We start from the raw sequence: 26,491 nt of genomic DNA on the forward strand, positions 1-26,491 counted from the left end.
GGTTTAATATGAGCTTTTTAAGCATTTTATGAGTTTTAAGTGAATCCTTTTAAGAAAATTGTTATTTCTTTTATCTTGAAGCATTTTAAAGCTGGGGTGATTTCCATTGATTCAAGAATCACAAAATTTGATGAAGAAGTTAGTTTTGATATTAAATGACAAAGTAAAAATTGGTCAGAATTATAGTTTAATATGAGTGTAAACATTTGATGAATTTTAAATATCTCGTTATTAATTAGAAAATTGAAAGAATAACTCCACTCAATTATTTACTGTCTATTACATCATCTCCAATGTAATTGATAATGCCAATTATATACATGAAACTAAAAAGTATAATAATAACATATTTAATATGTTTTAGTGTTAAATTTATCTTTTACTGTAATTATTAAGTTGTAAAAGTTATCAAAGTAATTTTAAATTTTAAAATATTTTGAAATGTAAATGTAGCTGTGATTAAATTAAAAGGTAAACGTATCCATTAGTTGTAATTAGATGCTAATTATAACAAATGATAAATTTGGCAAAAAATAACATTTGTGATAGGGAGTGATTAGCATTAACACATTAAGATATCTCTTATGGAGTTAAATTAGGGTGGTTCTGTTGATACATTTCTTTTACACATCTCTCTTCTAAATATACACAGCACATGCTTTTAAATTGATTAAATTTGCTTATTAGATATCCTTTACAATTCCAAAACTACCCTAATTATCTCTATAAGGTTATAATTTATCCATCACTTCAAATATCTTTCCACACTCACTATTTTATTTTATTTTTTATTTTTTACTTTGATATGATCATTTCTCTCTTTCTATTGTTTTTCAATAAACCCCTTTAAAAGAGGCCAAAAAATTCATTTAGTCCCAAATCTTTTTTTTTTTTGAAACACTAGTAACAAACAATTTGTACAATATTATAGTTTGAGAGCAATAAAAGAAGGAGAATAAAATACTTTTATTGAGAAATTAAACGTATGCGCTTGATAGGTGCATTCCAACATAACAACGGATTTTTTCGTTTTGCACAAATAGAAAAAAAAAAAAAGGATGTTGTTGTAGTAAAAAGATCTGACGGATTTTTTATTTTCTTCGTTTCGTCTTCCTTTTTCATTATCTCACTCTTTACATCGCATTCTCCCTCTGGTACTATGTTTTCTCTCAATCTGTACTCTTCTGTCTTTCATTTTGTAGTATTTGGCAACGTAAAATTTTCATTTTTTATTTTCTTCATTTCGTCTTCCATCCGTAATAATTATCCCCCATCCCCACCCTATTCGGTATGGGGCCCCGTCCCCGTGGAAATTATTATTGTTGACGGTGAAATTTCGTCAACAGAAATACACCTGATCACCCTTTGGTATCCGGTGGGGTTACTGGCTAGAAATTAGTTGTATATTTGAAATTATGCTATGAAGTGTTTGTTATGTTTTGTGAGCATGAAAAACAACACTTGAATAAGAGGGCATACGAGGTTTATAGTGGTTCACTCTGTTAATCAAGAGCTACATCCACTTGTGTATGGTTTATTTATTTTAGACTCTTTACAACTTACATGCACATATGCTCTCTCTTCTCATGCCTTTTTTTTTTTTTTTCAGAGAACTCCTTCCCTGGCGTATGGGGCTTTGCCCCTTTTTATAGCCCAAGCTTCCTTCGTGGGAGGTTTTCCTTCGTAGGTGGAAGTACTCGAGTGGCCTACTTTCTAGGCTAAGACCGTAGCCCACTAATCACTTTTGGACTGTTCACTCAGCCATCAGGTCTTCTATTACGGCTCTGCGAATCCCTGTAATATCTTGCTACCCATTGTAAGGCGGTTTAAGGGTTTGTAATTAATGCCCGTATTGCAGACGTGTCCCAATTCTGGACGCAACTTATGGTGTCAGGCATCTTCCTCTTGGCGTCTGTATCGCGTGGATCTTATGCCCTTCCTAATCTTTCTGAAGGCATAAGTTCGACGTCACAACGGGCCGACGCCCTAAATTGGGCCTCTCTGCTGCATCGAGGGTAGTCGAACTCTTGGCGTCGAGGATGATCGATGTCTTGGCATCGAGGGTGGCCACCTTTGGAGGGGAGGTAGGGCCACGTGTCATGCTGTCGTCGCTCCACCTGTTACCCACATTTTCTCACACACCAATTATCATTCTTACTATTTATAAGGCTTAAAGGATAGGTTAATTTCATCTCATTCTCATGTGGAGCAAGAAGTTTGTTCTTTAGTTTTCCCAACTTTAAAGGAATGTTTTGAGAATCAATGTCTCATTCACACGTTCACCATTTTGAGCCTATGAATATTTCATTTTGATCTCCCCTCAAAAGCAAGGCTCAAAATGAGTTATGAAGCAACTTTCTAACCCTCATCGTACTCAAGTTAAGCATTGACGTTAGTATAAATGGTGTGAAGTGTTGGTTTTTGAAACGTTTTCGTGTGCAAAAGTGTGGTACTGATCGTGTATAATAAAAATTTTCATAAAACTTTTGAATACTCTACAGATTATATTAGTTTATGGAATAATAAATTAATCATATTAATTTAGAAAGATAGATAGCTAGTGAACGATTAGGTGAATAACTTAAAGTTTTTGACCACAAACAATCCAAGCTCCAAGCTTTCTTAAAAAACTAGAATCTTCTTCATCTAGTCCTTGAAATTTGCAAGACCTAAAGAATGGGCTCTAATAAAGAACTATCGGATTAGATCACTCGTTAATTTGTGTCTCTTCACTATCAACACATGTATGTGAAGAAATTGAGAATTGAAAGAATTTTTTTTCTCTTTTTCTCTCTCTAAAATTCGGCTACCTTAGGAATTTTTAAGAGCAAAAATTCTCTCTTCCAATTTTCCATTGTCTTTTATTTATAGTACACTAGGAGAACCCATTTGTTTTAACTTGAAGACAACGCAATAGAAAAAACTGGTTATTGTTATATTTTAATATCATTAAAATACAATTTCCCATTTAATTTTGAAAACAAAATTCTCTCCATTCCCTCTACTATATGGCCGGCCACACTATAGGGAAACCTCCCTGTGGTTGATGCAAATTTGCAGCAGGAGAGAGAGAAAACTCCTCATTTATCGAGTTTCTAATTTTAGCTTAAATTCAAATCTAAATAAAGTAATATTTCACTTTTCTTTTAAGTTTCATTAGAAAATTTGTCAAATAAGTAAACCTGATCTCTTGGAGAGCAAACAACTGAATCCTTGTGGGATTCTACCTGTGTCACACGCTCTCTGCACCTATCTATGCCTGGGCGTGTGACCTTATGTGGTCCCACCATAGCATATTCAAAAAATTAATTTAATTAAATAATCATATTATTTATTTTGAGTGATATTAAATCTCGATAATTCATCTTGTCTTGTAAATATTACAAGGATGACGCAGGAACTTATAGACCTATAATTCCAAGCTCCATTAAAATTAATAATTAATTAAACTCTTTAATTAATTAATTAATTTTATTAATTCTAAAAGTTACTCCACTAAAAACTTGGAACTGCACAATCGAAATTATAGACATTATTTACTGTTAAGAACCTGAAGTGTTCATTCGATATAGTCATTACATATAGATCAATCATCCGTAAATAATTTATAATTAAAGTTAAATAAAATCCGTTAACCTCTTTAATTATATCTTTATCCTTAAGTACCATTGATGTGTAATGAAATACCAATTATGATTAGCGAAAAAAAGGCCATGCATACATAGTTATAGTTATATATATGGAAATAACAACAATCTAAATATACAGAGATATAGTCGTATACAATGATTTAATTACGTTTCTTTTCAGTTTTTTTAAAATGAATTTTGAAGTTCTAAATTTCATTGTTTTTAGGAAAGAAATTCTACATATATATATATATATATATATATATACAGAGAGAGAGACGTGACATTAACCGTTTTATAATTTATATTTTTTCTGTTTTTATATAATTAGGAATTCAATGATTATTTTTATTAAAAACAAATTATTTAACTATAAAAAATACATTATAGTAATATTGATATATAATGCTATTTTTTTGACATTAACCGTTTTATAATTTTTATTTTTTCTGTTTTTATATAATTATGGAATTCAATGATTATTTTTATTAAAAACAAATTATTTAACTATAAAAAATACATTATAGTAATATTGATATATAATGCTATTTTTTTAATTTAAGTATTACAAATGACAATATTGCTTATTTACTTTACGTAACGATCTCATTACCTTGTTCATTTTTTTTTTTTGGTTTATGATCGTGATTTGCTAATTGCAAAAGAAGCCTTTACATATGATTCGATCAATACATACGTGTATGGGATGGTTTACCATTAAAGGCCAATGGATAATAAAATGCCGAAAACAAGAGCAAATCGTAGAATTTATTTTTTGAGTCTAGATTTTATCTCTCATTCTTGACACTATTTTATTTGTATAATTATTTGATTAAAAATATTATTAAATAATAATAAATGGTAAAAATTTTGATTTATGTATTTTTAAAGAGTATTTATCTCTTTTTCCTAAAAAAAAAATTTCAAATGTTACACGGGTCATGCAATGTTACGTCCATAATAATTAATAAATTAACAAAATGGCAAATTTGTTAGGATTATAAAATTGAAAGGGTATTATCGTGCAAGATCCAAAATCGTGGGAAACTTTTAGGGCGCGTTTGGAACTCATTCTAAAATAATTTTTTTTTTGTATGAAAATAAAAATGAAAACGTTTTCAATCTCAGACAGAAATCATTTTTGAAAATGTGTTTGGGAGTTTTATCAAGAGATTATTTTCAGTATAAAAAAAACCCATTAATGTCTCTCTCTCTGCTCGAGAGAGGAGAAAACGAAAACAAAAAATGAAAAACGACTAAGGCCGTGTTTGAAATTGATCCTGTTTTTGTTTTTTATGTTTTTCGAGAAAGAAAAAATGAAAATATTTTCAAAACGGCGTTTGCCACAATAAAGATAAAAAATAGAAATAAAAACGATTTTTTGGTTTAGTGTAAAATGAAAGAGAAATGAAAAATGACTTTTAGTCGTTTTTCATTTTCTCCTCTCTCGAGAAGAGAGAGAAAGAGAGATATTAATGAATTTTTTACACTAAAAATAAACTCTTGATAAAACTATCAAACGTATTTCAAAAATAATTTATGTGTGAGATTGAAAACATTTTCATTTTTATACAAAAAATAAAATCATTTTAGAACGAGTTGTTCTAAACACGCCTTAAAAGTCATTTCTTATTTCTCTCTCATTTTATACTAAACAAAAAAATTATTTTCATTTCTATTTTTTATTTTTATTGCGTCAAACACCGTTTTAAAAATGTTTTCATTTTTTCTTTCTCAAAAAATATAAAAAATAAAAATGGAATCAATTTGAAACAAGGTTAATGTTTTTCGGATGGAATTGTATGGGTGCGTTTGGAATTGGTTCCAAAACGTTTTTATTTTCTGTACGAAAATGAAAATGAAAACGTTTTTAGTTTCATTTTTGAATTATTTCTAAAAATGCGTTTGGTAGTTTTATTTAGAGATTGATTTCAGTTTTAAAAAAAATTGAAACTGCGTTTGGTGGTTTAATTTTTGAAAATATGTAATAATATATTAAATAATAATATATTTTAAATATATTAAATAAATAATATTATTAAATATATTATATAAATAATATTATTAAATATAATATTATTAAATATATTAAATAAATATATTAAATAAACATATATAATACAAAAACGGTTTCAGAAAAGAGGGAAGAAAATGAAAAAGAAAAAAAAAAGTGAAATCCGTTTTTTAGAAAACAGAAAACGAAAACGAGAAAATAAAAATACATTTTTTTTGTTTTCTAATTTCCACAAAAAGACAAAAATATTTTTGGTTTTATTTTTTTAAAAAAATTACACCAAACACGTTTTTAATACCCATTTTCATTTTTTTACTTTGAAAATCGTAAAAAATGAAAACGAAAACGAAAACACAAACAAACAGGCCGTAATTTTAACAAATAGAGGGTGCTTTTTTGGTAAGACAAACAATCCTCGTATATATACAAACCCAAACAATTAGAATAATACACTGAAAAAGCCCTAATTTCCCACCACTCCGCCAGCCGCCGATTCTATCTCTGCGAATTAGGGATTTTCTTCGCTCTCTCCAAAAATGGTGAGTCTTGAGTCTATCAATCTTCTGTACTATTTCTTTGAGTTATATACGTTGCATTGGTAAATTCTGAGATTTGTTTGATTTTCTGATTGCTTTTCTGGGGAGTTTTTGATTATTGGATTTTGTTTCAGGCGGATGTGGAGACGGAAGTGGCGGTCTCTGGAGTGCCGAAGAAGAGGACATTCAAGAAGTTCAGCTTCAGAGGCGTTGATTTGGATGCTCTTCTTGATATGTCTACTGATGAGCTCGTCAAGCTATTCACTGCCAGAGCTCGTAGAAGGTTTTTTTTTTTTTTTTTCTTCTTTTGTTTTGGACCGATTGTAAAGTATATTGCTTTGTTGTTGATTTTTTTTAAAGTTTTTTACTGAATTTTTTTTTCCTGGGCTGATGAACTGCGTAGGTTTCAAAGAGGTTTGAAGAGGAAGCCAATGGCTTTGATCAAGAAACTGCGCAAAGCTGTGAGATCTTTGTCCTTTATCTCTTTATAATGCCTTTGTTTTATGTTTTGCCCCAGTTTCCTGAGAAATTTTTTAATTTTTTGTTGTTTTATCTTTTTGGATTTCTTATGTTAGCATTTGACATGTTTGATGGATTTAGTTTAGTCATGGATTCACCCTTTTTGTTTTCATTCAGTTTAATTGTTTTGACCAAAGTTTTGTTATGGGACTTTCGTTAGCACGGAAAATTATATTTGTCTGTTCATTTTGATGGAGAATCAGTTTGAATCTTTGTTTTGAAACAAAACCATTGCATTGTTCGTTCGGGGGCTCCAGCATTTTTACTAGAATTCGCTGCTAAGGTGGTTTGGATTCCTGGGTTATGACTTACGAGATGATGATACTGATATATCGAATTAGCGGCTGAGTATACTCTTGTGCATTGTTAGTGATAAGATGCACTGAGTTTGTCACTTAATAGACGCGATGATAATCGGTAATTTAATTAAACACCATAAGAAAGATTTGAAATTGAAGGTGAGGTGAGAAAATTTTTTTGCTATCTGTGCAAGGAGTATGCTTGTGGTTTGAAAATAAAAAATACTAGACTGTTCTTATCTTCTATTTGTGACTAGTTCTGGCAATTTTGCAGGTCATGATTTCATTGGTTAGGTTTTATAAAAATTACAATAACGCTTTGCTTATTGGATACTTGGATGTTACTTAAATTTGAAGTTTATTAATCTTTGCTTTTTCTGGTGCCTTGTTACAGAAAAGGGAGGCGCCTCCTGGCGAGAAGCCGGAGCCAGTGAGAACCCACCTTAGGAACATGATCATTGTACCCGAAATGATTGGTAGCATTATTGGTGTTTACAATGGTAAGACCTTCAATCAGGTTGAGATCAAGCCTGAAATGATTGGCCATTATCTTGCCGAGTTCTCAATATCCTACAAGCCTGTCAAACACGGAAGGCCTGGTATTGGTGCTACTCATTCCTCCAGGTTCATTCCCCTCAAGTGAAGACTTTACTTGCGATTTTGTCACTTAGTTGATGCCATTTTTCCGCAGAACCAGATATTTAAGGAGCTTTTAAGTATTCATCTTATAATTTTGACCTTAAATATGTATGCTTTGCTTGTTGTGGACCAGTTAAGTTTCAGAGTTTTTCAAAGTAGAGCGTCAGTTAAGAAAATTGTGGATTTTTGGCAACTTAATGAAAATTATCAAGCAGGTCCTTTTCTTTTTCTTTTTTAAATAGTGTAGTATATTACAGGGTTATGCTTTTGCAGTCTATGAAAAAAAAAAAGAAAAGAACTTGGCCTAGTCGTGTATGGAAAGACAACCGACTAGGAAATTTCTGAGCTCTTTAAATCAAAACCCAAACAGCAAAATGGTAGGATTTTGAAAAATGGATGAAACACCTACTTGTTTGAGCATAAGATTTGTGGGAAGAAAGTGAGAAGCTTTCTATTGAAAGTTCTCAGATTAGTATTTTCCATACCAATGATCATCGTTATTAGCTATTCAATTTGGTGAAGTTAATCAAATGCTCGTATTTAACTATGATGACAGTAATTTGTGTGTTATGATGATAAAAGTGATGGATGTTAGTTAAGTGGGAGGCTGGATATGACTGCCATTTGGAACAAGTTCTGCGGTAACTAGAGCATGTACATGATACTCGGATCGAAACCAAAAATTTATTCAACCCCACGATGATATTTTTCCTCCTCTCTGAAATTACAATCTTGTGCACCGGGTAAAAATTAACCTAACTTAAGATACAAGTAATGTACATACCAAGCAGTACGGTTGCAGTGTCAAAATATGTTGGAAGGATAACACGTACATGAATATAACTTTGTCATATAGAACACCAGGCAGAACAAACTTTTAATCCCTCTTAACTCAAATAGCTTACAAATTGCTATGAATTTATGTATCCTGTCCAATACATGGTGCTAAAACAGATTAATAAATAAGAAACAAGGAAAATAAAAAGATAAACCAAAACGGAATAGTACAAACAATGAACGACGAGTATCGGCTTATAAAGAAATCTCTGGAGGTTTTTATTTGCTTGAATCTCATGGCTTTTCTTTCAAACATTAATCCCTCTCTGGTAGCTCAACAATCTAACAACCAGCAACGTGGTCTTTACCGCCCTTTTTGATTGACAATCTGTGAGAAGATTGCAGTTGTATTGCTCTGCTCGTTAATGGAGTCCTCATTTCCCAGCTCACTTTCACTTCCAAGGCTTAGCTTGCTATAATGCATGGCCATGTTTTGCTGGTCCCTTAGACTGCCTTCATCAGAGCTGCTCCCCCCACGTCTAGAAGAATGGCCCGAGCCGCCTTCCATGTTTTCCTGCAACTGAAGAGCAAACTCAAGGTTCCACAATATATCATTCAACGTGGGACGATGAATTCCATGGTCAGACAAGCACTTCTCAGCTGTGTCTGCAAACTTCTTCAGACTTTCAGGGTCAATCTTGCCTTTCAGATGGGGATCAATGATGTCTTCCAGAGTTCCTTTCCTTTGGCAGTGAAGAGCCCAATCTGCAAGGCTGACCTGTTCCTTTGGCAAGCTGGGATTGAGAGCAGGCCTTGCACACAAGACCTCAAAAAGGACGACCCCGAATGAGTAGACATCGGATTTTTCAGTCAATTGTTGTCTTCTGAAGTATTCAGGATCCAAGTATCCAAAGCTACCCTTTACAACTGTACTAACATGGCCAGTGCTCAAATCAGGACCAGTTTTGGAGAGACCGAAATCTGAAACTTTAGCCACCCAATGCTCATCCAAGAGGATGTTTGTTGTCTTAACATCCCTATGAATGATGGTCCATTTTGCTCCTGTATGAAGGTAGTGAAGACCCTTTGCCGCTCCAATGCAAATCTCCAACCTGCGCTTCCATGTGAGGTCATGAGGCTTGTTGCTCTTGTATAGATGCTCCCTGAGAGTACCGCGAGCCATGAAGTCGTAAACCAAGCACATCTCATTTTCCTCATCACAGAAACCAATTAGAGACACCAAATGCTTGTGCCTCAACTCTGAAAGCATCTCGATTTCAGTTTGGAATTCATGTACTCCTTGTTCTGAAGACGGGTTTGATCTCTTGATGGCTACTTTAGTCCCTGCATCAATAACTCCCTTGTACACCTTGCCAAAGCCTCCAACACCTATGACATTGGATTCGTCAAAATTCCTAGTGGCCTTCTTCATCTCTGCAAAAGAGAAACGTCGGCAACGACCTTGAGCCGTAGCAGAGAGGTGGCTACTAGCATTGCTCTTCCCTGAGATCGCTGATTTGCTGCCACTGGTGTGTGAGTTCCCATAAATGGGAAGCCAACTAGAAGTGTGCGACTCTGTTCCAGAAAATCGCTTCTTTCTCTGGTACACGGCAATGCACAATGCAGCCACTATCCCAAAGGCTGCAGCTCCTCCTGCAGCTCCACCGATCACTTGGGCATGCGACGTCTTACTTTGAAAGGTCTTCTGTTGTTGCTCATTCTTCACTAACATCTCTGAAGGTTGAGGATTTGGTCCCGCCAAGTTCTTAGACGCTTCGATCTTGAAAATCTCTATTCCATTGAGAAGGGCGTCAAAGAATTCAGGCTTGGTCTCCGTTGCAGGGTGCATCGCCAACCAAAGCTCCTCGTCGCCTTTCCCATCAGCGACATACACGGCATAGTCTTTGTACGTCGGAACAGCCTTTCCTCCTGACCAACCAATCACATCTGCTCCAGACTGGGTAGTTTGGTTGTTGAGATAGATGTTGAAAACTATCTCATTTGGTTTGGAATAGTGAAAGTCACAGAAGTGTAACCTCACAAGGTACATAAAGTTCGGATTAATTTGTTGGAACACCCATGTGAGATTGTAGTTTAAGTTGATTTCCTTTGTGTTTCCCATCGATCTCGCCGTGCTGTAAACATCAGCAGGAGCTACATATCCAGGCAAATCTCTATAATCAATCTTAATATTTGCACTAGCTAGATTTGTGACCCCAGATTGAGCACCATACAGATAAGGGAAATCATCATACCATGTTCTGGTTAGACCAGAGTCATTGGTTGGAGAAATGTACTGCCCACCAACATTCAACCTATACATGGTCTGCATATTTGAGGCCTTGGCATCAATAGTCTGGTCGGAGAATCCGATCACCGTAACCGTGTCGAACATGTCTGGAATCAGAATCAACTCAATCCCATTGACAAAGGCAAACCCCGCTACAGGCTCAAAGGTGAGAGACAAAGAATCCGAAGTGGACGGCGCTAAGGTGTATTCTCTCATGATATAGGCCTGTGTGAGGGCCTTACAAGTGAGAGAAGCGCTGAAGTTTTTGAAGAGAGTGATGTCATTGGCAATCACATTGAAATAGGCTTCTTCAGCATTGTTGCTGCCATAAACTGCAGGGTAAAAGTGAAGCCTAAGCCAATACCTTTTGTTGGCCTTCATAGGTAACTTGTAGTTTGCCTTTGAGGTGATAATTCTCGCGGTCATGTAAGGAGTCTCAGAGAGAAGAGAAGGGTCTTGGTATTGAGCTCTAACGGAAACAGAATTCCCTCCGGTTATGTACTTCGAATCGGATTCCCAACTCCTTCCATCTCCATCTTTTGCACTATTTTCCAAGCCACATCCCAATATCAACGAGTCCGAGTCCGCATTCGCGCCATGGAAGGCATTGAGGATGACACAGAGAAAAACAAGAAAAGACATGAAGTTTTTGGTTTTGGTATTATGCATGGCTAAAGAGTCCCTCATGAAGAACAAGGCGTACAGGAAACAGAGTTTGTAAAGTTTTCCTGTACGCCGAAATGTCAAAATGGTCTTTTGGGATTCTTTTCTTTTCTTTTTCTTTTTCTTTTCTTTTTGGTCCTTTTTTGGTGTGTTAGCCTAAACCATTTCTAATCGACCATGGCGTTCATAGCCTTACCTGGATCAGAGGGATTAAACCAGGCAAGAAGATAGGAGGAAACTTGTATTTTTCTTTTTGTATTATGGGCATATCTTTGTTTTTTGCTTTTTCCATTTTTGGAGTCCTAAGAATGAATTAAGTAGTTGAAAACGGATGACTGGCAGCAACGTCGGCTCAAAGGCCATCCCTAAATCAAGGCCACTTATTATTAGAATTATTAACTAATTACCTTTACACCTCAAGATTTAGAGAAATTATCGCTCTCTAAATTCTATTTTTTGCTACTTGTGTCTCCATTTTTCAAAATTAATGAAATTCTTTCCTATCACAGTTTCTCTTACTCTTATTTATTTGTTCCTTTCTTCCGTCTACCATTTTTTTGGCTAAAATTTTTTCTCCCTTTTCTTGAACTCGGTCCTTAATGCCCAATTTCTTACCAATTTTTACCGGACAAGTATTTTAGCCTTGTGTTAAAGCATGTATTCCTAAACGTTCTTTTCAATGCTTTTTCTATGCTCTTTTTTTTTGGTAAGAACTTAAAAAAAAAAAACCCACCCATGAAAGGGAACCCTACTTTCAATTGTTGGATTAATTTTTTAATTGTTAGATCTATGCAGATCGTATTAAAATTTTACGACACTCCTGCTGTAGATCTGATTGTTAAAAAATTAATCTAACAATTAAAAGTAAGAATTCCACCGATGAAAGTTTTTTGGGGTCTCACGGTAAAAAATACCTTATTTTCCTTGGATTCTATCAAATTGTTCCTAACGTAAATACATCATAAAGCTTTCTTTTCCAATAACATGGACGTTATTTTTGTATTCTTTTTCTCCTGAAGGGATTGCCAAAAAAGAAAAAAAAAAGGAAAAAAAAAAAAAAAAAAACAGAACATGATGCGTTGTTGAAATTGTTTGAATATTTGAATAATCAAACCCGTGGTTTTACACGTTTCAATTTAAAAGCATTTTTTACTGTGTGACTCTAAAAAACCTCTACCGTGGAACTCCCATTTTTAACCGTTGGATTAATTTTTTAACTGTTAAATCTACAGTATAAGTAGTTTTATGTGGTGTGTTGTAAATTTTTAATACAGACATATATAAATCTGACTGTTAAGACATTAATCTAACGGTTAAAAATGAGAATTCTAGTAGTTAGTTTTTTTTAAGGGTTTCACCATAGAAGTTGCCTAACATATTACTATAAAAGTTGTAACTTCTATACGATCGATAATTTATGTTAAAGTTTCAAGTTGTCAATCTAACTTACGTACCACAGCATAAATATGTGTATGTGCTATGGTGGTTCGAATGGAACCTAGCCAGCAGAATAAACCATGAAACATTAGAAAATTTTCATTCACCTAAATACCAGATTTATGGAAAGGGAAAATATATTATATATAAGTGATCACAATTGAACCATGAAATATACTATATATGTTGCGAGTTTATTATTAATTTATATAAACTTGAAACATACTTTGGAAAAATGATGTTTAAGTCTTGGGGTTTCTACACTACTTAATCTAAAAGAAACAAAAAAGATTCTATGTGAGGATTACTTTTTTATTCTTGATAGTCTGTGTTCGAATAATGTACGAATAATACAAAACGGTTGAGAATATACAAATATAATGCAAATGATATACGATTGGTATATATTTAAAAGAAAAAACACAGATAAATCTACGTATGACTTCATCTCAACGTGTAGAGTTATAATCATAAGTTAAAACAAATACGAATATAGATACAGATCAAATAATAATGCATATATTAGAGTTTAATGGGCAGATTACTAAAATCACATAATATACCAAAGATTGATAAACAAAAATTAATCAAAATTTAAACAATATTGGCCATGTTTGGAATTAATTCCGTTTTTATTTTTCACGTTTTTTGAGAAAAAAATGAAAACGTTTTCAAAACAGCGTTTGAGGCAATAAAGACAAAAAATATAAATGAAAATGATTTTTTGGTTTAGTGTAAAATGAGAGAGAAATGAAAAATGACTTTTAATCGTTTTTTATTTTTTATTTTTATTTCTCTCTCGAGCAAAGAGAGAGAAAGATAGACATTATTAGGTTTTTTTACATTGAAAACAATCTTTTGATAAAACTACCAAACGCATTTTTAAAAATGATTTATGTATGAGATTGAAAACGTATTCATTTTTATTTGCATATAAAAAAATAAAATCATTTTAAAATGAGCCCATTGTGTTCAATGTTCAGGTATAGAGGCCTCGTTCGTTTCGCTGATTCGAGTTTAGAATTCGAGTTGAGATGTGATTGTATGTGAGAGCTTTTTACTGTAACAAAAAAGTTAGATGTGATTGTTTGTGGGAGCTTTTTACTGTAGCAAAACTCGAATTCTAAACTCGAATCAGCGAAACGAACGAGGCCAGAATGTCCTTTTGTATCGCGCTAGGGAATATGCTAAGAGTTGAACTGTTCTCTTAAAAGTAACCCCAAAAAAAAAAAAAAAAAACCTCAAACAGTGTCCAAATAAAGTACAAAATTAATCCCATGAAAATCGCAACTGAAGTAGCAAATATTACTTGTGATCTAGCTACAACTTCTAACTTAATTAGTAACACCTCACACTAGTACTATATGATATGGTTAGAACTATTAGTAGTGATGGAAGAGAGATTTGTGTTCATTTTTAACGAGAATATAGAACCTGTTAAACAGACCCTTTCCAAAATTAACTAGAAAAGTCGGTGGTTTCAGTTACAAACCAACGGTGGAAATATCAAAAACAGCCTCCCAAAGGACGCCCGCGATCACCGCTCTATTTCTTGGCCCTCCATTAAATCCCCTTCCTTCTCACCCACACTTCATTGCACCTCTCAAAAAAAAAAAAAAAAAAAAAAATGGTGACATTTCTTCAATAACGCTAAAACCCCACAAACACAAATATATATGTATATGTATATATCTATATATATCATATATGTATCTATATAATTAGCACCTCACCAATTTCTAAACACGACGTGCAAGCCTCCGTCCCACGCCCGCTGGGTCCGTGGGGCGGCCATTGATTAATCAAAAAGCAGAAATCCACTTGGTATATAAAACGACATCATCACCATGAGCAATAACGAACACAAGAGGAGGACGTCATTATCGTCATCATGTGTCAACTCCGCGGCGGTGGCGGCGGCGGATCAGGCGGAGGAGCTCCGTCATATGCCGCTGGTGCCACAGAGGCTGATGAGGGATGGTGGCGGCGCCGGCGGTGGCCGGAAGCGCCTGTCGAAGCAGCTTTCGATGTGCGAGACGTCCCGCGACGTGGCGTGGGAGAAGCGGCGCCGCCAGTTCCTCCTCCTCCAGGAGCGGCGGAGGAACGGCATCATGATGAGCAACGGCGAGGGTGAGAATGAGCTGACGGACGAGGACCTGAGCGAGCTGAAAGGTTGTATTGAGCTAGGGTTTGGGTTCAATGAGGAGGATGGTCAGAAGTTGTGTGGAACTTTGCCGGCTCTTGACCTTTATTTCGCCGTCAACCGGCAGATCTCGTTGAGCCCGGTGTCTACGCCGAAAAGCCGGTTGTCGACATCGTCATCGAGCGCAGGGCGGTCTTCGCCGTTCGGAAGCCCCAGGAGCGACTCGGACACGTGGAAGATCTGCAGCCCAGGTATCCACAAAGCTTTGTCTATATATGTACCAATAATATATGCATGCTTTGACGTACAATTCTTCTTCTTCCTTTTAATTTTTTTTTTTTAATTTAAGAAAACACTTGCAATTCCATTAAATATATACATATGTAGCATTTGATATTGATAGGGTGATTATATCACTGAATTTTTAGAAATTATATAGTTTTGTCAAGTACTCAATAATTACTAATTCATAATATATGTCCAATTAAGTTGTTTGCTAATAAGAATCACCAATACATTGACGCTATATATAATTCTTTAGCGATTTATATTTTTTCGTTAACGGGTATATATTCAAATCTTAACATTACCTAACTGCATAGAAGTTGAAAGGTTGCAGGTGTGAGTTATGTGTATACATGTGCGTGCATATATAATATATGTACGACTTAATTTACATATATTGGTAATTAATATATATAGATCAGTTGTAAAATGATATTTCGCATTTATGAAATTATGTGGAATTTTTTTTTTAATTCAAAAGTGTATTTGGGATAAGTAAATTAGGCTTTCCTTTGAGTCTATACTCACAGTCACAGCTTCTACGTTTTTGTTTTGTTTTTTGTTTTGTTTTTTTGTTTTTTGTTTTTTGTTTTTTTTAATGTGAGTACTTTTTGCAGGTGATGATCCGGAACAAGTGAAGACGAAGTTAAGGCATTGGGCTCAAGCTGTAGCTTGTTCGGTGATGCAGTCATATCCATGATCATGGCTTGTTTTAGCCAAAATTATTAGAAACAAAGTTATTTACGTAATTAAGAGAGAAAGTGCGGTTGCCAAAGCTTAATTAAATAATTAATTAGGAGATTTTCTATAATACGTATGTGCTGCTGCAGCTGCTACAACTGTCAACTGGGGCTTATAACTCATCTTTATAATCAGCCGGGAATTATTTCTTAGTTGGAGGCTAAAGGGGAACATTAATTATGTGGGTTTGATTACAGCTTTTTGGTTGTATATAAGTGTGGTGGTTTTACCCAGACTCTTCATTTTTCAATGTGAAATATTTCTAATGGGTACAACATTATTATGTTTTATGTAACCAAAATTCTGTGGAGTTTTACCAGCAAACAAATTGAGGGAATGCATCATTTATTAATGAAATATATATATATATATATATATACACACACACTCTTGTTAGATAGATAGTCTCATTAAAAAAAAAAAGAAAGAAAAAGAAAAGAAAAGCTCTTGATTGTGTTACTTTTCCCAATTTTTTTACTTTTTATTTTTGTGTTTTTCTTCTCAACGTAACGACTTATCTTTTTAATTAGGCATAATTTAAGTACATCAATTATTATCTCTTTAATTTTTTTATACAATCTAGCTTCTCTCTTTCGAACCCATCCCACCCTTACCAACTGGGCTAGCACCAGTTGGCATTGTTTGCTTATTTTCACATTAACCATTTGCGAAGCAACTTGTGAAATAGTTGTTGTAGTATTGTTAATTACTCTATTTAGGATTCTAAAGTTTTCACCTTTTTTTTTTGTCGATTTAATTTCTTGTTTATAATTAGAAGTTTTCAATAAAATCCATCAACGCAAACAATAAAATGAATAGTTTAAACAAAATGATCATAAGAAAGAGAAGGTTTTTATGGTGATAATATAGAAAATATAGTACTAGTGTGGTATAATCACTTCAGAAATTTCAAGAGATACCGTGGTTTCAAAGTTTGGGATATATTGTTGTTTTCCTGGAAATATTTTCTTTAGAACTGGAAGTGAATTTGGTGAAATATTAGCTATTAATTATCAATGTTACCGTCGTTTTTTACGTGGTGGTATACTTTATGGGAGGTTTCGTCCTTTTTTTTTTTCCCTCCGCTTCAGAGTTCTCGTCTCTCAATCTTTTTTTATCGTTTTGAAAAATATTTTCATTTTCCATAAGATGCAGTACTCGTTATCAAATTCATGGGATCTTGTCAGTGTCGCTTTTATAAAACAATTGTCATTTATTACAACTATTATAGTTCTTATTAGTGTTGTCGTTTGAGGAATATGTTGTCTTTTCTGATATTTCAAAAATCTAAAAGTTCATTTTGTGATGCCCGAGTCCTGATAATCATAGTAATCATACTCGTAGGCTTTACGAAAATTTAGTCTTCAAACATTGATGTCGTTTTAGAATTTGTTGCTTCTTTTCCTGTCTTTATCTGACTTTTTGTCGTTTTCATTGTGTTTTTGAGGATTTTTTTTGCTTTTACATAATTTTATCTGCGTCATCCTCTCGCTTTTCACAAAACTTATCGTTTTTACTTGATTTTGTCATTTGTATTAGCTTTACGACGTTTTAGGTAAGTTCTCTTTTCTTAAACTAAAGTCGTTTATTTGTATTAGCTGATTTAAATTGTGTTGATTTGAACTTTTTTTTTATTTGAACAGAAAAATTCAAATAATAATTTAAATTACGTTTGATTGTGTATTTAAAGTTTTGAATCGAACATGGAATATAATATGAATTAGCGTTTAAATGAGTTGTGAGAATTGTAGTTTGAACGAGATTGACATTTGGATCGGAAACAATTCTTATTTATGAATTTGATTCTAATTGAGTAAAAAAAAAAAGACTTTCTATGATTTTTTTTTGAAGGCTTATTTTTATGATTTTTAAAATAAAAAGATGATAATGCATATGAAATCCTGTCGTTTAATTTAACTTGACGTTGCTTTCGAATATTATGTCGTTTTTTGGTCGTTGTCGTTTAGTTGGTGATGTCGATTCTAGTAGGTTTTGTCGTTTCATGAGTTATTTGTCACACGTTTTCCCATTTATTTTTGAGCGACGTCGTTCTGAGTAATATTTTTTTTTCAAATTTTTTAGCATCAATATTTTATACGAAACTCCCTAAAAGCACAGCATCAAGTATAAATAGGGAGCCTACTTACGGAGAAACTCCCAAAAAAGAAAAAAAAACTTAAAAATAAAAAGGAAAGAACTATAGAAAAATAAATAAATAAACGAGTAATCTTAATAAATAAGATTTAAAAATTTAAATTTATACATTTTAAGAGTAAATTTTGTAATTTTATCTCAATAAACTATACAAATCCTAACCATAAAGCCCAGAACCAAAAGTCTCTTTCTTTTTGCTGTCTGTCGGCCACCTTGTTCCGGAGGCAAACCGTGCACTTCACTTTAACCAAGTTGAAGTCTTTTCCGAGCTCTCTCCGATCGAAATAAAATCATCCTCTCTAAATCTCTCTCTTAGGGTTCGCGAACTAGTATTCACTTTTTCCCCTCCTTATGGCCTCTGATGCTTCTGCTGCCCTTGCTGGTAATCCTCTCAATCTCTCAATTTTGTTACATTTTGTGTATACTTAGAAATCTCAAAGAATCGATTATTGCTTATTTGTGTGTGTATATATGTCTTTGTATATATGCAGTGAGACAGAAAGTTCAACTCTTTCTGAATGCCGCTCGCACAGGCAACCTTGACCTCTTAAAGAGTATGTTTATGCTCTCCTTTTTCTTTAATTTTTATTTGTTATTCCAAATTTTTCGTTTTTGAATTGGGTTCGTTTAAATTTCGAAACTTGGGTTGAATTCTTATTTATTTTGGCGGTGTTTGATTGTGGGTAGAGTTGGCGGGGCAGCTTGATGATGGGAAAGGGCTGGCGAAAACGATAGCTGATATTAAGGATGCCAACAAGCGTGGTGCGCTTCACTTTGCGGCCATTGAAGGCAAGACTGAAGTGTGCAAGTACTTGTTGGAGGAACTCAAACTCGATGTTGATACAAGAGACGAAGATGGTATATAACACTTTATGCTATATATAGGCCTAGTCCGTTTCACTCGTTTGAGTTAAGAATTGAGTTGACAACTATTTGTTTCATTGGTTTTGGTATTGAACGGTACTACTGTTGGTTGAGCTGATATGGGGGGTTGTGATCATTGCTTTGTACTGCATGAATAAGTACTTGGAGGCGAGTGTGTGACTGCTCTCTCTCTCTCTCTCACACACACACACACACACACACATAATTTAAATGAAGTCCTGCATAAATTATTACCCGTTTTATGTATGATCACAAAAGAGCAGTCTGAATGGGATTTTTTTTTGGCTCTGTCGTTGTTGAGGAGTCAATTTTGGTTGTTTGTTGATTATATTTTCATGTTTATATTTGTCTGCTGTGGTTATATTCATGACTGACACCATGTGCTTTCGTTGCATCTATTGGTGTGTTTAACTTACGGTAATTGGCATTGTTCCAAAATGATTGCCATGGTTGGTGTTGTGTGTGGTTTATGGCTGGGAATACCATAATTTTTGTACAGGTGAGACTCCTCTTATTCATGCTGCTAGGCAAGGGCATACTGATACTGCAAAATTCCTTCTTGAACACGGCGCTGATCCTTCGATAGCCAGTAATTTAGGGGCCACAGCCCTGCACCATTCTGCAGGCATAGGTGAGGCTTAATTTTTATTTATTTGTTCTCTTTTGTTTGGTCCACATTCTTTTTCACTTCGTCTTCTCTCTTCTTCTTCTTCTTTTTTTTTTTTTCTAGCTTTTATTTTGATAATCTGTTTTTGTTGGGAGGGTATTGTGGGTAATTGTATGCTGCTTTCAATTTGATCCTCACTCACTTATAGAAATTGCAGAGTCAAGTCTTTTATCTCTTCCCATGAAACATCTTGGAATTGAAGTTATATTTTTTGTTGGTCTTAGTTCTAGATATCTTTCTTTGAGATATTTTAGGCTCACTTTGCTTTTCATGTAAATTGACTAGGATTTTAGACCAGGAAACATCATGCTCGAGTTCTGAAGAAAAGTTATAAATCAATGGTAATAGGAATCATATTTTTCATGTTATGCCTAGATCTGTGGATTAAACAGTGTAAAAAAGAGCAGAGATTTCGACAACTTCACAGAACTAATTTAGTTTTTGCTTGTTTGCAGGAGATATCGAATTGCTGAAGTATTTAATTTCTAAAGGTGTTGATGTCAATTCACAAAGTGATTCTGGAACTCCTTTAATTTGGGCTGCCGGTCATGCTCAACCAGATGCTGTTAAAGTTTTGCTAGAACACAAAGCTGATGTAAGCCTGTAGTTGTGTTATTTTGGCCCTTTATGTTTTTTTGATAGCAAAACCATGTTTTGCTGCTTTATTTATTTTTTTGATCCTGTTGTTATTCTTTGCAGCCTAACGCTGAAACTGATGATAATATCACTCCACTATTGTCAGCTGTGGCAGCCAGTTCACTGCCTTGCCTGGAGCTATTAATTCAGGTTCTATAATTTCATTTATTTAAAGTTTTTTAGGATCATGGAAGTAATTTCTATGCATTTTTAATTTTGGGAAGGTGACTTTTGACATAGATAGGTATATAATTAATGCTACAACTTTTTATCTTATTTCGGATCATAGTTGATAAGCATACTTTCGAATCTCTCTCAGTCTGGGGAAATTGAACCGTGACTAGAGTCAATCAGTGTCTATTTTATGTCAGTAGAATTCCATTTTCATTTTAATTTTTAAAATTTAAAAAAGGATTCCGTTTCTTTTGCATCATCGAATGTACAGGCGGGTGCTAAAGTAAATATTAGTGCTGGTGGAGCAACTCCTTTACACATTGCTGCTGATAATGGCAGCACAGAAATCATTAACTGTTTGTTAAAAGCTGGGGCTGATCCCAATGTCACTGATGAGGTAAAGCTACCACTGTCACTCATTGTCTATAAGATTTATTTTTTGTTTATCTCTGGTGTAGCCCCTAAATGTAAAAGATTGAGTGTTTATTTATTTATTTTTTTCCTTTTGTCGTTTTTCAGCATCTAAAATTTTAAGTAGTTAAATGCTTCTTTATTTGTTTATTTATTTAATTTGGCATTACAGGATGGCACAAAGCCGATACTGGTTGCTGCTGCAAGAAGCAATCGTGGAGCTGTTAAGATCCTGTTTCCCTTGACATCTAAGATTGAAAGTATCCCGAAGTGGACAGTTGATGGCATAATTGAGTATATGCATTCTGAAACGAGCAGACAACAGGTACTAAGATCTTGAATTTTCTTTTGCATTTGATTGCCTGGGGAAGAACTTCATGTACTGCTTGTCTGTAAAGTAACAACTTTTACTAGAAACCAAATATGAAATTGGAACATGCGTAAAATATTTTGGTAAGGTTTTCCTGTTTTTAGCATTCAGTCTTCAAAGATAGAGATCATTAACTTTTAAGGGAATATTTGCAGGAAGAAATGAAAAGTCTGAAGGAAGCTGATATGCCAAAGGAGTTACCGAAGCAAGATCTCCCTGAGGTGCCTTTTTTACACTCTTGCAATATCTTTTGTTTTCTTCCCCTTCCCCTAAGTTTTCTTCATTTACTGGTTGTGCATATCTTCCGCATTGGTCACCCGTTGACTTTGTTGGTTGATATAGCATTGATTGTAAATTTGGTTTCACATTGAAATGTGTCACAATAGTTATGAAATTTCAGTGTAAAGCATAAATGGAGTAAGAAAGCAGCATTTAGTGGCATAGAGAATATGAACATGTTTTTGAGTCAATAAATACTTATATGCAAGCATCTTGGTAGGTTTGCTTGATCTCAATTCTATAAATGCATTTTGGGTTTTCGCTTTAGACTGAAGGTGAAGGAGGCATTCAGCTATGTGACTGTCTATTAGGGCACAAGGCCCTATTTTATAGACATGTACATAAAATAATACATGCAAATGGTGTAGATTTATGCATTCTTGTAATTATCACTTTGCTTGCTATGCAACTACTTATTCAGGTCACCCCTGAAGCAAAGAAGAAAGCTGCAGAAGCAAAATCAAGAGGAGATGAGGCTTTTAAAAGACATGAATTTGATATTGCTGTAGATGCTTATACACAGGTACCTTATTTGGGTATTTCCAGCATAATTTGATGAGCAATGTTATTTATCACCACATCTTTACAACCAATCACAAATTTATGTGTCAACTTTAAGACCTATAGATTATGACATAGGGTCCACGTGGCCTTTCATGTCAATCTTTAACTGGTTTAAAAGCTAGTGCTAACGATCACTACTGGTGATAATTAGCACTTGTTTCTAATAGCAGATTCTGTTCCCTCAAAGTCCACTCACTTGGTCATGCATTGACAGGCAATCGATCTAGACCCGACTGATGCTACTTTGTTTTCTAATCGAAGTCTTTGTTGGATCCGTCTTGGTCAAGCTGAGCAGGCCTTAGCCGATGCAAAGGCCTGCAGAGCATTAAGACCAGATTGGCCAAAAGCTTGCTATCGGGAAGGTGCAGCATTACGCTTATTGCAGGCATGTCCCAATGTTTCCCTCCTCCTGTATAGCAACATTTTGAAACAAAATTATGCTTCTTTTATCTAAAACCACTTATTTGCCCTCCTTGTTTCAGAAATTTGATGAAGCTGCCAACGCCTTTTACGAGGGCGTGAAGCTTGATCCCGAAAGTAGAGAGCTAGTAACTGCTTTCAGGTTCGCCTCTTTTCTCTTGCGCTTTCAGGTTATTCGATCTGTTTAACTTGGAAGTTCTCTAATTATCACTTTCATTTTCATTTGAATAGGGAAGCTGTTGAATCCGGGAGAAAATTCCATGGTACTGACAAGCAAAAGGGAAAATCATAGTGACCCCTTGACGATCTTCTAGAGTCTAGTTAGTACAAGAAAATTGAGGGTGTCATTTTTCAATTTTGGGACCAACGGTTTTATTTGAATTAAAAAGGTTTATAATTTGAGAGGACAGTTTTAATCTCTAATTTTTGCCTTCATTTCTTACTTGCTAAGCTTTTTAAACGTTTTCTATCGTTGTCACTATTTTTGGACAAGGAGAAACCTCACTCCATTTTAACGGCCCTTGTGGGTTCTTATGTCGCTTTCTTTGTAATTTTGCGGTATGAGTTGTTATTGTTATTATCATTATTAATAGCAAAGACCAAAATTTCTTTCAATTAGTTTATTACTTCAAAGAGTTAATAAGAAATCATTAAAAAAAAGGTAATCAAAAAATTTTTTTTTTTGCGTAATTAATTCGTTAACATAACTAGAAAAGGAGGATTACTGAAGAAAAGAGTAGGAGAAAAATAATAAAAAAGCAATAAAAATTGTTTATGAACGGAACAAGAAAGATAGGTCTTTGTTTTTTAATCGTTGTATCTGTATTAGAAATTGAAGGTTTTTTCTGATAGGCCTTCTGTTGATAGTGTCCATGTTTGCTTGTTGAATTTGTTTAAAATCACACAAGATTTAAAAAGTATATAAACAAATAGTTTTTAATATAGGATTAATTTTAAAAATTTCTCTCAAACTATGACCTTTATAGCACGTTGCTTCCCGAATTTTAAAAAGTAACATCCGTTCCTCCTGAACTTTATTTCGTTAACAAGTTTTATCCTTTTATTACGGTGAGAGATAGAATTGCCACGTGTCACTTATTTAGTGAGAATTGAAAGCGCGATTACGCTTATACCCTCTTAATTAGAGAATTCTCTATTTTTATTGAAAAAATTCACCATTTTCGTTCCCATTTTGCTTATTTATTTCCTCACCTCGTTCATCCATGGCAAGTTCCACCATATCTACCTTCTCCTTTTCTAGGCCAAAACGATTTCAACGGATATTTGAATGAGAATCTCGAAAATGATGTCATCTTCTTTGCCGTTGATTTTCCCACCGCGAGGTCCGGCTACCGAGATCGGCAGCGTTATTGCATGAATCCCTGTTATACAAACTATCCATTACTTTTTTAATAATCTAGGATTGTTGTAGATTAATTTACGATAATACCTTTCTCAGATGGATCATGTACCTCATACGTGATGATTCTATCACTCATTATAACATAAGGATAAAACTTATTAATGAAACAAAGTTCGGGATAACGAACGTTACTTTTTAAAATTTAAACAGTAAAGTGTTAAAATGATCATAATTTAAAATTTTATTTTGAAATTAATCCTTTAATATTAATTTAACGGTTAAAAGGCAGTAAATTATTAATTTATTTTTTTAATCTTACTCAAAGAAACTCCTTAAAAATCAAAGTGTTAAAATGATCATAATTTAAAAATTTATTTTGAAATTAATCCTTTAACATTAATCTAATGGTTAAAAAGCAGCAAATTATTAATTTATTTTTTTAATCTTACTCAAAGAAACTCCTTAAAAATTGTTCATTCTACATGTTTTTTCTTTATTTTGATGTGTTGTAAGAAATGTGCACCGCGGCGCCACCGATTGGAGGTCTTACGATTTTGTTTTTTTGTTTTTTTTTTTCATGCACTATACTATTGGGCATTGCGTAGATATTATTAGTATAATCTAAAATACAGGTCGGAATAGCAGGGGTTTTCATTTGCACAGGTTGGCATTCATTTTGATAAACAAAATAAAAAGAAAAAAGAGAAAATCCTTTTCAGAATCAGAACAACTTGAGAGAGGTTTCTCTCTCTGTCCCTTTCCTTTGATTAGATCAAGATTCAAGCTTTAGGGTTTTATTATTTCACTCTCGAATTTGGGAGATTTCAAGTTTCAGATTTCCCCCAACAATGTCGACGAGATTATCCGGAAGTTACGGCACCATGCCAACCGCCAACGTCACGACGGCCGGAAAATCGCCGTCAACGTCATCGGAGCTCTCGTTCATCGCACGCGCCAGGCACACGACGGAGTCCGTGATCGCGACGCGCCGCCCCTGGCGCGAGCTCCTCGAACTTTCCTCCTTCTCCGTCCCCGACAACTACGCCGCCGCCATGAGCCGCGTCCGTTGGAACCTCAACTACTTCCGAGTCAACTACGTCATGGCGACGCTCCTGGTAGTCTTCCTCGGCCTTCTTTGGCACCCGGTTTCGATGATCGTGTTTCTGGTAGTGTTCGTGGCGTGGTTCTTCCTCTACTTCTTCCGCGACGGTCCCGTGGTGATGCACGGTCGGACGGTCGACGACAGGACGGTGCTGGTCGTTTTGAGCCTCGTCACGGTTCTCGCGCTTGTTTTCACGGACGTCGGGGTGAACGTGTTGGTGTCGTTGGTGGTTGGGGTTTGTGTCGTTGGATTGCACGCTGCGTTTCGAGGAACGGAGGACTTGTTTCTCGACGAGGAAAGCGCTGCCGAAGGAGGGTTGTTGTCGGTCGTCGGAAGCCAGCCATTGCGGTCGGCTTATGCTCCGATTTAGAAAACTCTGTAGTTGTTGTAATTCATTCAGAGACTCAAAATGGAAGGGAAAAAAAGTTTCTTTATTTTTTAAAGTGGGATTTGAAGTGGGCACATCTGGATATATTATTTTTATTTTTATTTTTTTTTGGGGTCATAACAATGTTGTTGTTCGGAAGAATTGATATGAGGTGGTTGAATTGAATTGGGAATTTTAGTGGAATTGAATTTTTGGCCTTGGAGTTTGTTGTCAATAATTCAGACAAAATGGAAAAGAAAAAATAGATTCTTTTTGAGTTGGGATTTGATTTGAAGTGGGTACTTGTGATTTTTTTTTTCATCACAATGTTTCTGTGTGAAGAGGGTGTTTGTGGTGGAGATAGAGTTGAATTGGGATTCTTAGTGGAATTGAATTTTGGTTCTTTTTAGGTCCTTGAGCTTTGTTGGTATCAATGATTGGATGTGGTATATTGTTCTTTTATGTAGAAAATAAATTTCTGATTACATTAGCTGATTTGTTCAAATGCTGTGAATACTATGGTTTCTGGACCATATCCATATCCTTACATGAAAATTGAATGAAAATGAGAAGACTCTTCACGGCTTCTTTCCTAATATAAATACTGAACTGATGGGATCATGTTCTTCATTAATAAGCAAAATATTTGCTTCATTGATGTTTGGCACTCGTTGCTTACAATCATTTCTTTTCAGCAAATTGTGTCTTTGATTTACAGCCAATCTTGGGATTCCTCACTCCACGGCAGGCATGTCATCATTACAACCACTAGCAAGAAATAGCAATTGCTTACTATCATTATGGTCAATTTGGTTAGTTCGAATGAACAATTTTTCGGAAATGAGACGATTCTAGTGTCATGCACGTTTATCCTTATTCTAATGGGAAATTTGAGAGAGTCCAATTATTCCGTGTAAGTGAATAGTGGCCGGTGAGAACCGGGATAATGCCCGGCTTGGCAAGTTATCACCACTTTAAGAGTAGTGGTTCTAATAACTTTTTTTTTTCAAAAAAAAATTATTATAACCATTTTAAGAGTATTAAGCTATGTTTAGTAGCTTATATTGTATTGTATAAAGTGTATTATTTTGTGTTATATTATCATAATATAATACAGTATTTGATGT

At 34.5% G+C, this 26,491-nt stretch overlaps 5 protein-coding genes across 5 annotated transcripts; 4 read left to right on the top strand and 1 right to left on the bottom strand.

The window, feature by feature from the left end:
- Positions 1-6,084: 6,084 nt before the first annotated feature.
- LOC21407300 (40S ribosomal protein S15-4) lies at positions 6,085-7,875 on the top strand. The gene is made up of 4 exons (XM_010103977.2): positions 6,085-6,182; positions 6,314-6,462; positions 6,583-6,640; positions 7,392-7,875. Exons 1-4 carry the CDS (start codon positions 6,180-6,182, stop codon positions 7,638-7,640), a joined length of 459 nt encoding a protein of 152 aa, XP_010102279.1. The 5' UTR covers positions 6,085-6,179; the 3' UTR covers positions 7,641-7,875.
- A 580-nt stretch (positions 7,876-8,455) lies between these two features.
- LOC21407301 (receptor-like protein kinase ANXUR2) lies at positions 8,456-11,633 on the bottom strand. The gene has a single exon (XM_010103978.2). It carries the CDS (start codon positions 11,388-11,390, stop codon positions 8,778-8,780), a length of 2,613 nt encoding a protein of 870 aa, XP_010102280.2. The 5' UTR covers positions 11,391-11,633; the 3' UTR covers positions 8,456-8,777.
- Positions 11,634-14,723: 3,090 nt separating this feature from the next.
- Positions 14,724-15,969, top strand: LOC21407302. Its single transcript, XM_010103979.2, has 2 exons — positions 14,724-15,197; positions 15,849-15,969. Exons 1-2 carry the CDS (start codon positions 14,750-14,752, stop codon positions 15,929-15,931), a joined length of 531 nt encoding a protein of 176 aa, XP_010102281.2. The 5' UTR covers positions 14,724-14,749; the 3' UTR covers positions 15,932-15,969.
- Positions 15,970-18,301: 2,332 nt separating this feature from the next.
- LOC21407303 (putative ankyrin repeat protein RF_0381) lies at positions 18,302-23,012 on the top strand. The gene is made up of 13 exons (XM_024169400.1): positions 18,302-18,508; positions 18,618-18,680; positions 18,814-18,984; positions 19,511-19,642; positions 20,134-20,273; positions 20,378-20,464; positions 20,760-20,885; positions 21,072-21,224; positions 21,425-21,490; positions 21,970-22,071; positions 22,327-22,497; positions 22,595-22,674; positions 22,764-23,012. Exons 1-13 carry the CDS (start codon positions 18,478-18,480, stop codon positions 22,822-22,824), a joined length of 1,383 nt encoding a protein of 460 aa, XP_024025168.1. The 5' UTR covers positions 18,302-18,477; the 3' UTR covers positions 22,825-23,012.
- Positions 23,013-24,548: 1,536 nt separating this feature from the next.
- LOC21407304 (PRA1 family protein E) lies at positions 24,549-25,799 on the top strand. The gene has a single exon (XM_010103981.2). The coding sequence runs from the start codon at positions 24,744-24,746 to the stop codon at positions 25,365-25,367; it is 624 nt and encodes a 207-aa protein (XP_010102283.1). The 5' UTR covers positions 24,549-24,743; the 3' UTR covers positions 25,368-25,799.
- Positions 25,800-26,491: the final 692 nt, after the last annotated feature.

The sequence above is a fragment of the Morus notabilis genome, unplaced genomic scaffold, assembly GCF_000414095.1.
Source record: "Morus notabilis unplaced genomic scaffold, ASM41409v2 Scaffold205, whole genome shotgun sequence".
Classification (NCBI taxonomy): Eukaryota; Viridiplantae; Streptophyta; class Magnoliopsida; order Rosales; family Moraceae; genus Morus; species Morus notabilis.